The sequence below is a fragment of the Hypomesus transpacificus genome, chromosome 23 (genome assembly GCF_021917145.1).
Source record: "Hypomesus transpacificus isolate Combined female chromosome 23, fHypTra1, whole genome shotgun sequence".
NCBI lineage: Eukaryota > Metazoa > Chordata > Actinopteri > Osmeriformes > Osmeridae > Hypomesus > Hypomesus transpacificus.
The window spans coordinates 5,319,832-5,332,929 of record NC_061082.1 but is presented as its reverse complement, the minus strand read 5'-3'; the positions used below and the strand labels follow the sequence as shown (position 1 = coordinate 5,332,929).

The following is a 13,098-nucleotide window of genomic DNA, read 5'->3' as shown; positions in this document are numbered from 1 at the left end:
AGAGAGAGAGAAGGACAGAGAGAGGCAGAGAGAGGAGAGGGAGTGATAGAGAAAGGGAAACAGAGAGAGGGGAGAAAGAGACTGTGATAGAGAGAAAGAAGGACAGAGAGAGACAGAGAGAGGGGAGAGAGAGACTGTGATAGAGAGAGAGAAGGACAGAGAGAGGCAGAGAGAGGAGGGAGAGAGACTGTGATAGAGAGAGAGAAGGACAGAGAGGAGCACTATATATAGAGCCTGTTGGATTTATGACGCTGCCCTCTGTGCAGAGCCTGCAGCCTGGCTCTGACAAACACAGGGAGCAGGACTTGGCATAATATTTTTGGGAGACAGAGAGAGAGTCGTTCCTCAATATGACAGGAGCGAGCTGCAGGCAGGGGTGAAAACGAGGAGCTTTAACCTTTTTATCGGGTCCAGGAGACCAGGAGGAGACTCAGGCAGACATCACAAGAGTCTCTCTTTTACTCTCTCTCTCTCTCTCTTTCTCTCTCTCTGTCTCTCTCTGTCTCCCTCGCTCAACAGCCTGCACACACACACTTGTACACAGACAAAGGCCTTAGCACACCCTCCTGCTCTTTCACTCTCCATCTTTGCACTCTTGCATCAGGGAGCAAGGGCAAACCGCTTTGCGGGTGTAGACAACAGGATGAGGAGATTACCTTTCTCCTCTAAAAGTGATTAAAATTCCACTCTAAAATCTTCCCCCTTGGTTTTGATAGGGAGGTTGCTGCTGTTGGTATTGCTATGTTCAGTTTTTTATGGAGATGCGATGCTCTTTCTGGAAGACGTGTGTAAAGGGGTCAGATTGCCAAACAGCATTAATCCAACTCTTAACCCTCAACTGACCGATGGTATCATTCAGACCCTAACCCTGCAGCATTGGTGATCTTGAGCAGGTGTTTGCAGGCACAGGGGCCCCCAGGTGATCCATCCCAGACAGAGGTGTGAAGCTCAGGAGCCACAGAAACACAACGCTGATTGGAACTTCCATCCATACAATATAACAATAGAAATACAATATAAATAACCTGACAACCAAGTGAGGGTTCAGAGGGTCTATAAATAACGAGCTGTCTGGCAACAAACGGCGAATAGCGTTCCTGGAGGTGTTATACGGGTTTGTGTGGTTAATGAGGCTGCAGAGAGCAGAGAAAGAAAACACAAGCAACATCGCAAAATTATGTTTATTTTAGGGGAAAGTCTCCTCAACAGATTCCTTTATCCCCCCCCCCCCCCCCCCCCAGGACTGATCCAGCATGTTAATGTGTTTCCCCACTCCAAGGACGAGCCGGCAGGGGTGTGGGGGGGGGGGGGGGGGGGGTGGAGGGGGAGTTGCGGAAGACTAGCCTTAAGGATATTTATCTTTAAATTACATTCCCCAATTAAAGGACTTGCAAGGCAAATACTGCCACTAACAAGCAAAGGGTTTCTTACTTGCTCGGGGCTCAGTGTGTGAGATGGATGGTTTGTGATTCCTCTCTGTCAGAAGGCTTCACACAACGTGACGGAGGCCTGGAACCCAGAGGGTCTGACTTCCTGGGCCTAAACTGAATACACCTCGGCTTCTTCTTCTGTGTGCAGTTATCTTGCAAATGATGTCTCTATATTACTAGGCTCATTGTTTGATTTTAGATTTGATATTTGTCTGCAATCAGCTTTATTGTGTCAGGTCTGTACTGTCAAGCATATTCCTTTCATTCAAGCCAGTTACTTCTACATCTGGGACAAGCAAGATATAGTTGACAAGCTCCGTATAGTCTTTTGTATGCCAATCGAGGGAGTAATTGTTTTTCACGAGTAAAAGAACAAAGCACAATGATGGCAAGCTTGTTTTTCTACAAATAGTGACATGACAATTGTGAATAACAGTTTAACTTCTCCAACATATTGTTTCTATTTTGTGCGTGAGCTCCAAATTCACAGCTCTGCTTCACGCAATCAAACCCCAAGTCTTTGTTCTTTTGCATTGTAAAGAATAAACGTCCTCATGCAGTATTAAACACATTCTCTGATTCTAGAATTGGAATGAGACCAAAAATATTTACAGCTGTCAACAGATGAGCTGGTCTGTTAGCTTGTTACACTGAAAGTGGGCTGTCAACTAAGATGTGTTTAGATGTCAACCAACCTCGAGTCCCTTGAGGGGTGAGGGGGTGGGTGAAGGGGGGGGGGGGTGAGGGGGGGTGGGGGGGGGTGAAGGATGGGCGGAGGACAGCAGACTGGGTATCGATCTGCAGAGCGCCTGTCTTTGTGTCCACTGATTTGTGACAGATCTGTGAGAGGTGTCTTGGAGACAGGGGTGCAGCAGGACATTGTCATGTGAGATGGTAACACCAGATAACGGTCCATCTCTAAAGAAACCTCAGCCTCCAGGAGGCCTTGTAGAAAACACTGGCGAGAAAACAGATTTTTCACTGTAGAATATCTCTCTGTGAACGACTGTTCACTGGTCTTTTATGTGGGCCCTAGTTCTGGAGGTTTTTGTTGGGTTTACCAGCCTTCACACAGAGGTCAAACGTTTCCCGTCTGTGCGATCACAACACGGTGTTCCAGGCTTCAACGATAGCAACATCAACGTTATACTCAATATATATTGGAAGTAAAACTTTATAAACATTCAACAGACAGGAGTTAATATAGTAATATAATAATTGTAGCTGCTATATATATTACTATGAAATGTATTCTACTAACATACCAATTGAATTCCTAACTGTCAGGCTATGGTCAGAATGTAATCATGATGCCATATACTGTGAATACATTGAGTTTGTAAATATATATATCCATATAGATGATCATCTTGATTGACCTAATTTTCCCACAGGACCTAGGGGATATCGGAGGAGACACTAACTGGAAGGGGATAGCCATCTCCCTGCTGGTCATCATCCTTGTGCTGTCGCTTATAGGACTCGCCATCGTTCTCCTGTCAAAAGGTGAGGAATGAACCAACCATTCACATGCTTTAAATAATTCAGCCCAATCAATGTTAAACGTGTAGAACTGATATCAGAAAGCCTTGGCTTTCAATACGTCCAAGTCCTTCATTTGCAGATGAGGTTGACTCGACTTTCTTGCACGGAGTTTGATCTGCATGACTGTTGTGTGTTCCCAGACGACGGGTCCACGTCCCTGGGGAGCCAGCTGACGCTCGATGATTTGTTTCAGAAAAGCTTCCAGGTTCACAACCCTGAGGCTGTGTGGATTAACGGTGAGTGTATTCTGTTTGTCTGAGCCAATTCATACTTCATTCCAACTCATTCCACTTGAAGAATGTGAACACGTTTAAATTCCCATCTTTAGTTTAATGGTTCCACCTGTAAGTAGATGCCAATCATTAAATGAGATACCCATGCTGTTCAGTTTTCCTTGCAATCCACTATTTAGGGCTAAGTCCTAATTTATAATAACTTCTGTTTGGTGAAAACGTATTGTCTTTTGTTCAATTACCTATCACAAATATCTTCTCCTGTAACAACAATGAAAGATTGCAAAGCCCAAAAGTAAACATTTAAATCTCAGAAGAAATATCAAAAGGGTTTGTACAAATGTGTAGTTACTGTTGTTATTATTATTCAGACACAATATAAATTGTTTCTGCAACGCTCTAAAGTCAATTTCCTTGTGAGCAAAGAAGGTTAAAGGAGGGTTAGTGTTAGGGTAAAGGTTAAAGATGGGGTTAGGGTTAGTGTTAAGGTTTAGGGTGAAGGTGCGGGTTGATGTTAAGTTCAGATGCAAACAACTGTGCAGAATGTTGGATGCAAATTGGAAAGCAATCATTTGCTGGTAGAGCATGTGCGTTCACATTTCAAATGCCAAACTTGAGTCCAAAAGCATGTTGTCTTGTCTAAGCAAGACTGTATTGAGCTACAGTTACTATGTTGTGGGCCTGATCAATTTTCCCCTTGTTCGCTCTTTACGAGGAATGTACTGTACTATATAACGTAGACCATTTGTGGGTTGCCATCTGTAATCATTAATAGCTCCAGATCTGGCAGATCAGAAGGGACTTCATGATCTATATTAAAGGCACCTGCCAAGATTTTGAACACGTACCGAGTGACAGACGGGTGCTCATGTTTTTCACTTCATTTGAAGCTCTTTGGTTTATCCGTCTTAGCTACAGTTAGCATTAGCTGCCATGCTAGTGGAAACCATTTGATTGATGTTCCCTACTAACCATTTGAATGTAATAGTTTTGAGGGAGCTTTACGACACATGTTCTACTTATTTTCCACTAGCGAGGCGGCTGTGCAACTCTCATTAAAGTCCTCATGCCTTTTTTAATCTTTACAATTTTTGCTTCCTAGCCGTCTTTTATTGGTTTGTTACTCAAACGTTGTTGACAGGGTTCTAAATTAACACCCGCCAACCCGCCAAATGCGGGTTAAAATTCATTTTGGCGGGTGTTAATAAAAACTCACTAGCCAGTTTGGCCGGTGATACATGAGGCATTACATGAATGATACATAAGGCTCTGTTTTCGGCATGGTTCTTGGTCATTTATCCCCCTGGCAGTACTTCCTGAGTTTCCAATGAACACTGTGCCATAATGGTACGTAATAACGTTTTATACGACCATTGGCTGCGCGCAGTTGAAGTGAAACCGGCGCGAGAAACCGTGGAAACGAACGGAGTTTCCACCAGAAAACAAGGAAGAAGTCAAACGAAGCATAGCGGATCATAGGAGGTAATAAGAGCTAGCTAGTAAAGTAAAAAGTGAACTTAATGCGGCGGTGGTTAGGACAAAGTTCTGGGGGCGAGAAGAGGAACGAGGCAGGGGATGAGGATATTGATAGCACTAGAGAAACGAAGAAAAGAAAATGTAATGCCAAATGGCTGACAGGTCGGGAATGGCTTGTGTTTGACAATGAAAATGTTGTCATGTTTTGTAAGGATTGCCTTATGTAGTCTACGCATAAGAAAAATTATGTTGCTTACTGACACAGTCTAGTGTAATGTAAATACATTGTTCTTAATAAAGAGTATATTGGGTCAGTTTAATTATAGCCTGCTTAGGACAAAACGTTACTGTAAATGCAGGGGCAGGAGTCAATCTCATGATGATGTGAATGGACGTTTTAGCCATTTATACGGTGACCGACATGTGCAAACGCGCTGCAAATATAGACAAAGCACAAGCAAATTGACAAACACAAGCAAATTAAGAAAACATCTTCATGTATTTGACAACACATGCGCAGCATTCAGCAAACGCGCTGCAAATATAGAAACGCGCTGCTAATACACACAACACAACCAAATGGGCTACATAAACAAGCTGCAAATATAGAAACGCGCTGCAAAAAGGAAAGCCCGAAAACAAACAGAAATAAGCTGCATCCAGATAACAACGGAACTGCTCCAGGCCTCTAGTAGGAGCGCTAAGTGGAAGAGCGTGATTTTCGAACCAGAGAGGGCAGATGAGAAGTTTGTTTTGAATAAGGGGACCAAAATCGAAGTAAAGAGGCAACATAAAAAGATTAGTATTCATTTTTACATGTGCCCCTCCTCTTTTACAGTTTTTCAAAAGACTTACTTCGATGTTGGTCCAAACTTTTCATATGCTCTCTCTTTCTCTCTCGCTCCATGGGGCCAAAAATCAAGATGTTCCACTTGGATCTCCCCCTAGAGGCCTGGAAAACTTCCGTTGTGATAACTGGATGCGTTTTTGGTTTGCGTGCTTTTGTTTTTGCAACGCGTATTTGCAGTGTTTATGTATTTGGTTGTGTTGTGCGTATTTGCAGCGCGTTTGCTGAATGCTACGCATGTGTTGTCAAATTAATTAAGATATTTTCTTAATTTGCTTGTGTTTTGTCTATATGCATGTGTTTTCTTAGTTTGCAGTGCGTTTGCTCATGTCGGCCACCGTACATATACAATAAATCGTGTTCTTACTTAGTCACGTGTTGGTGATTTCACATACCCTTGCATCATACTTCTGTGCTTCATTTTACTTCATTTTCTGTGTTTTTCATGCCAACAATGTTAATAAAATGATGAAATGCATTCAGTGAAACTCATAATTGTTTTTATTTTCACCGGAAAGAATTTGGCTAGTGGAGATTCTGATTGGCTGGTAACTTTAGAAAGTTACCAGCCAACTTGGCTGGTGATCAAAAAAGTTAATTTAGAACCCTGGTTGTTGATGTGGACAGCTGAGGGTAAAACCGTTATGTAACCTTTCCAGCGGCTATTGTTCTCTATAGTCAAGCGGAGACTTCCCTCCATACGTCATGAATAACGCATCAGGAATCGCGGCATTCATGACAGACCGCTTCTTCCCTTTTGAGTATTCTTGTCAAAGAGTGGAAGTCAGATCGTTGGTATAGGTGCTGTCAGACTGTCACCGCTCCACCCTCAGTCTTCTGACAGGAGTGAGGCCGTCTCCTCCCCGGCACAGGACTGAGGCCGTCTCCTCCCAGGCATGCTCTGTTCCTGGCTCCTCAGAGACGGGCCTTGTCATTCATCCTTAAGAAAGCTCCCGTCGTCACTACCGGAGCGCACACCCTTGAAGAGCTGCTTCTTCACTGGCACACCTCAGATACAAGCCCTCCATTACATTATTCATACATCAAGACACTTGCAGGATAGGATTGTTAAAGTCTAGAAATATGGAATGTGTTTTTTTTAATGGGGTTTGTACACATAGAAATATACAATATATATACAGGCCATCACTGTAAATAAGAATTTGTTCTTAATGATATTTGCCTGGGTAAATAAAGGTTAAATAAAGAATTTAAATAAACAATAAATGTTAGCTGAAGATTTCTCCTTGGTTTTGAATGTGGTCCACTGGGAGTGGTATTGCAGTTAAATAATTTGCTGTTCAATAAAGGACTTTGGACCAACTAAAATCTACAACCATTAGGACTTCTTTACAATTTAGAGGATATGTTTAGGATGCATTACAAATGGCCCATAGAGAAATCATTTACATTCTTGCAGCATTTCTGCATTCATTACAGAAAGTGTGCTGCACAACTTTGACCTGACAAATATAACTTTTGTCTAAAACTTTGAAATCAGAGAAAAACACAAATAAGAAAAATAATCTTATTCCATGACCAGATGTCCATGCTTAATGAGTTGATCTCCAGATGCCTGTTCGTCACTGGTGAGCTAAATAAGCACTGATCCCACTGAACTCAGCAGAGTCCTGGTAATTCTTTAGAAATCTCTTCTTTTCCCACCAAACCTTCTTATTTTCACACAGTGACATGCCAATTATGGCAGAGCAGAACCAGCTGGTCAAACTCTGCACACCACACATTTTCACTGCTGTGGTAACACTCCGATCAAAACATCTGTCTCAACCTTGCACTTCAATTCGTTAATAACACTAGGATGAAATAGGAGGGCTGGTTTCAAAAATCATAGCTGTTGTGGATCCCGATCTGCGGATGAGTGCAATGAAATGAAATGGAGCTGCTTTTATACTTTTGTCACCGTGCTTTGCAACGCCTGTGGAATGGAGAGGAGAGCGTGCTCTACAAACACATGTTGTTGCCATTGTGTCTTTAATATGCTGGGTACGGTGATATGGACAGGTGGGAGAGGCAAGCGGATGTTACAGAGGTCAGCATGGAATCTGAGTCGCACATATACATGAGTCTACCGTAAAATGGAACACTACATTAACAAATCTCACATCTTGGTAAATATATTTGCTTGGTAACATATTTACAACAGTTTAATTATAAATATTTTGCGTCCACTGGGGAAAACCCGTACTGATTACGTAATACAGCAACTGTCTTTACAGAGAGGAATTGTTCAAGATGTAACTGTTTTGTTATATTACATAAAGACTTTGATAAGGCACAGATGCATGTGAGCTTGGCTGCGTCTGCTGTGGTGATAAGGAGACAGAACGTCAGGGCCACAACACTGCCTCTCCTACATACCATCTGTCAGTGTCTGCTGTTGGCAAAGACTATTTCTCAACTATGTGAAAAAATGACCTGCTCTTTAAGAAAGCTTTCCATTGTTCATGGCTCAGGTGACAGCAAATATGATTTGTTGACGAAAAAGTTGAATGTTAATTAATGGTGCACAAACAGCTACGGATTGGTTGTCACTTCCACTGAAAACCATAGTCCCAAAGACGACAACAATATGAAAGCTGTCAAAGAAGACTTTGATGTGCCAATTCAGTGAACGATTCCATCCTCTAGAGACAATCATATCTAATGGATCACCGGTTTGTGACTCTACTGTATATGCAAATACATTTACGCCAAGTAACTGTGAATCTTAAATGTAATTTACTGCAAACCCCCAGAAGAGCACCAGAGGGGTTATGTATGCCCATAGTCCCAATGACAAAGACTGTAATCTGAAATAGTACCATTGGTGATCTAGTTGCCACATCAGCTATTGCTCACAAAACAAGACAGCTCTCTCGAGCTTCCTCCGTTTCGCCACCCTCCTACCCAACGTTGACGCCTCAGGACTAGAATAGATGCAAATTTGAGGTGAGGGACTTTCAAAGGATTTGGACCCATCAAAGTAATTAATAAAATCTCTTCCTGAAGTTGGTTTTGTATTACATTTTGAGTCCTGCCATTTTTTTGACAGTTGAAGTGATATCTCGCCGTGACAAGTAGTCACTGATATTTGCTGAGAAAAACAACATATTCTACAGCTCGTCAAGTGCTTTTACTCCACAGGGGGTGCTGGTGGTGACAGTCTGACTCCAATCCATCTGACTGCTTGCTTAACTGTGTGTGAGTGAGTGAGTGTGGGGGGGGGACTGCAACATCTCATGATGATAAACCGCCAAGGTGTACACACAGTCTTGTAAACATCCCCATGCTGTAATTGTCACTGTGGGTTGTACAAAGCAATAACCTGTTTTTCATGTTGATAGTTGATGTTTCAAGCATTGACTTTCAAACCAAATATGTAAACCACCGAACACAGCCACACATCTGTACTTCTCTTCTTCTCTCTGGTAGAGGAGGAGATCATCTTTCGAAGCTGTGACGGCGATGTCTTGAGAGTGAACACACAAAGCAATGACACCGACCTCCTGCTGAAAAACACCACCTTCGTGAGTACTCTCTGCCTGTGAAGTCGGGATGCCCTGGGCTGCATCCTGCCTCTCTACCCAGGGATCGTACATGTACATGGGCTGCTGCTACCCCAGACTCCCCCTTCTCGGAGGGTCTGCTGGAAGTGGCATCTCCCCATGTTGGACAGGTTTTATTTTTCCCCAAAACATCCACTGTTTGGAATGACAGCTGTGTGGTACATTTAAGATATAAAACAGGTAAAACAGGTGGTCTACAGTACAGTGGGCCTGTGCACCAAGTACAAGAGAAAGGTGTTTACACACTTTTCAGTGTAAAGGTTACAATGGGTTGATAATATAGAGAGTTGACATTAAAAGGTCTGTAAATGGTATTTCTACTGTACGCACTCATGGTCTTTTATTGTTATATCATTGTTTTTTCACAGGCAACATTTAAAGCGTCTAAGTTTTCAGTATCTCCAGATCTGAACTTTGTCCTTCTGGGATATGACGTGAAACAGGTCAGTATCTCAGTAATATTATAAATCATACAATAACATCAACACAGTTTTATGTATTTTACAGTATATCCAGAAAGTCCAAAAAGTTAAACATTTATTGCATCATTTATTTGGCAAAGAAGCAATGTTAAAGGCAAGTAATTATTTTAGACTGGATTTTGTTTTAGATTAATAGAAGAACAGTTTTTACTTTTGCAGTATGCACTTGAGGTTGCAAATCCTTTTGGTCTAATAGCATTGGCATGACTTTATATAATTTGTCCTCATTCAATGGAGAGTTTTTGGGAATATCTGGAAAAATGATTTATTGCTGTAATTGTTCAATGCGGATCAAAGCATTTTTTTCTCTAAGAATGATGGAGAACATAATTAATGATGAGTACCTACAATCTTCCACTACATGGGATATAAATTCATAATATTACAAATTTATACAGACATAGATCCTTGACTTTGTTCTTTCATTTGAAGTTTGAGGTTATTATTTGGCCAAGTCATTCAGCGGCTAGACATCTCATTCAGATGGTTATGAGATGGATTATTAACATTACAATTGTTTTGTGTTGTTTTTTTTTTTCATTTTACTTTATAATTGTGTTGTATAAAAGCCACTTACTAGTGGAAATCTGTGGTCATGTTCATATAGTCAAGTGGTCTTGTTGAAATGCAAGTCTTTGTATAATTATCTGAATTTGCATCCTCCATGGTTGAAGGGTGAGACAAGATCTAAGTACTGCTGCACTGTGCAGCAGTATTCTGGTCTCCTTTGAGGACTTGTACGATGTGTTTGTAGTCTTGCTGTGTAGACCTCAAGAATACATCACCAAGCAGCACTTCAGCCGTCCAGGGGGGTATTCCAGAAAGCAGGTCATGTGACATACCTGGGTAAGTTAACTCCCCAGCAGACACCCAGCGTTGTAGCAACATTGCCAGTAGGTTGCTGCAACATTGTGAATCAGTTGGTGGGTTAACTTACCCGGTTATGTTGCATAACCTGCTTCCTGGAATTCCCCCCTGTTCAAGTATTAAACGTTTATCTCCTAAAACCACTAGTAGATTTGTCCAGGTTACTGTGTACGCATTTTACCCACTTGTGTGTAAATGTTCAAACGCCTAAAGCTTTACCCTCAACCTTATGAAGCAGCATTTAGTATTACCATGCAGCATTTAATATTACCATGCAGCATTTAATATTACCATGCAGCATTTAACTAGAATAATCGATAATGAGGAGTTCAAGGAAAGGTTTTCAAGAGGAGCTCTTCTCTAACTAAGCTGAAAATAGATCATGTAATTATTCAACTAGATGGAATTTTTTCTCCTTCATCCAACGGTCCTTGTAGGAGGAAGTGTCTGCATTTAGCAGAATAGAGGGACTGGTAATGCAGTGCGTGACTCTAATGGCATATCTGTAATAAACCTCAGATAATGCTCCGTGGTGAAAAGGACCTTGCTTTGAGGTTATGATATACAATTCAAACCATTAACTTCTTAAAATATGGATATATATATATATATATAATTTTTTTCGATGAACAAAACAGCTTTCAGGGTTGACCTTGCTTTTCTAAATGGGTTCTGAATATTTTTATTTATTTAAGACATTAATAATAAAAAAAGATAGCATAAAATCATGTTAACTCAGAATCTTCTTATATCCTTAGATCCTAATAGTTGGTATATACGTTATTGATAAGTATAAATTAATAATATAATATTATGTCTGACCATGTGGAAAATGGGACATCTTAAAACCAATGTATGTTTAATTTGAATGTGATGATCAAAACCAGAATCAAGACTCATATTTAATGAAAATTGCTTTCTTTCTAAACCTCAGATTTTGAGAAACAACCCATTTCACCGACCAACAGGACAGTAATCTAATTCAGAGACAGACAGACAGACACAAAGCAACTGCAATCCAATTTATAAATCTTCTGAAAGTTTTTTGATTAAGGTTAACAACTGTCAAAACAAAGACATAATGTTTTAAAAAAATCTCTAAAACCAACATTCTATTTACATTTAGTAATTTAGCAGATGCTCTTATCCAGAGCGACTTACAGTAAGTACAGGATGTGTTGGTTCGACATTCTTGTAGCCATACCACTTCTGGTTGGTTTCCTGTGCTAGTAGCAACAACACAGCAACCTGAGGACCAGAGCCCCCCCCCCCCCCCCCCCCCCCCCCCCCCCCCCCTCACACACACACAAACTCACACACACCTACACACTCACACACAGAGACACTCGCAAACAGGGGATCAGCTGTCTGCCTCTGCGTATAGCGTCCCACTCCAAAATGGCTGTAACTCAAAACAAACAGGAACTTTCAGTCTCAGCTCAGCCACATTTTGCTCAATCCAGTCCCCCGTTTAACGTTGTGTTGGAGGAGAGAGCCAGCAGGGGTGTGTGTGTGGCTGTGCTGGTCTTAGTAATGGACGGTGTAAGGAGACTGGTGGCTCTCAGCTGATGATCCAGGTGTTGACCACTAACAAGGCCCAGCTAGGGTGCAGCTATGGCCCAGCTAGGGTGCAGCTATGGCCCAGCTAGGGTGCAGCTATGGCCCAGCTAGGGTGCAGCTATGGCCCAGCTAGGGTGCAGCTATGGCCCAGCTAGGGTGCAGCTATGGCCCAGCTAGGGTGCAGCTATGGCCCAGCTAGGGTGCAGCTATGGCGCTACAGAGGCAGGTTACACCTGGTAGGGGGATTTCTTTTGTCCCAAAGCATGAAAAGAAAACACTCACAGCAGTATGACCTATACTGCTACGGTTACCTATTCAGACAAAGGAGATAAAAATAGATTTTTGGAGAAAAAAACATGACCATCTTGGAAGAACAGACTTGAAAAATAACAATACCTGGCTGTCAACCATTGACCATTCATAGCAACACAATAAAACTGTTATTTGCCTTTTAAAAATGACCAGTTATTTTTTATTAACACTTCAATGTTTAATCCCAGGGCATAAATTGTACATAGAAACAGGGAAAGGTCTATATAGGAAAACAATGCTTACAGTAATTGCATAATTTGGAGGAAAAACGTGTTTAAATTCAAGTAACATCGGCAGCCTGCCTTTATACAAGACTCTGGTTAGGGCCTGCTTTCTCAGTTCATAACTACAACTGTAGATTGAAATACCGAGCACGGTGTCACTATGTGCGTGTTCCTCTAAAAAATCTGCATGACTAATAACTGCTGTGATGTTCGAGGAATTTGGTTAAAAGTAGCTCTGCTAAGTGACAACGTGAAGAATGAGGTTAGCTGGAAATCATGTAAATTACACTTCCTGTAAACAAGTAAAAAGTGATTGAGCGGCTAAAGTGCTTGCATGAGACACGTTTGCATCTGAGATAGATTTCAACACAAACTAGAGGGTACAATTTATGAGGAAATTGTGAGATGTACTTGCGTCGCTTGCATCGAACACCGTAACATTAAGAGGAAGACGATCTTTTCATGGGTGGTGGTAGACTACATTGAAAGGGACTGTTGCGACCAAATCCTATGATTCACTACAGTTTAGTGAAGGCGATCGATCATTAGGGGGGTT

The 13,098-nt window shown here is 41.6% G+C and overlaps 1 protein-coding gene across 1 annotated transcript in view; it reads left to right on the top strand.

Moving 5' to 3' along the window:
* Positions 1–2,791: 2,791 nt before the first annotated feature.
* The window catches only part of LOC124485676 (inactive dipeptidyl peptidase 10-like), a 28,069-nt gene continuing 17,762 nt past the window's right edge, over positions 2,792–13,098 (top strand). Inside the window, 4 exon segments of the mRNA XM_047047423.1 lie at positions 2,792–2,936; positions 3,116–3,211; positions 8,964–9,058; positions 9,466–9,540. Coding sequence (XP_046903379.1) covers positions 2,792–2,936; positions 3,116–3,211; positions 8,964–9,058; positions 9,466–9,540 — 411 coding nt within the window.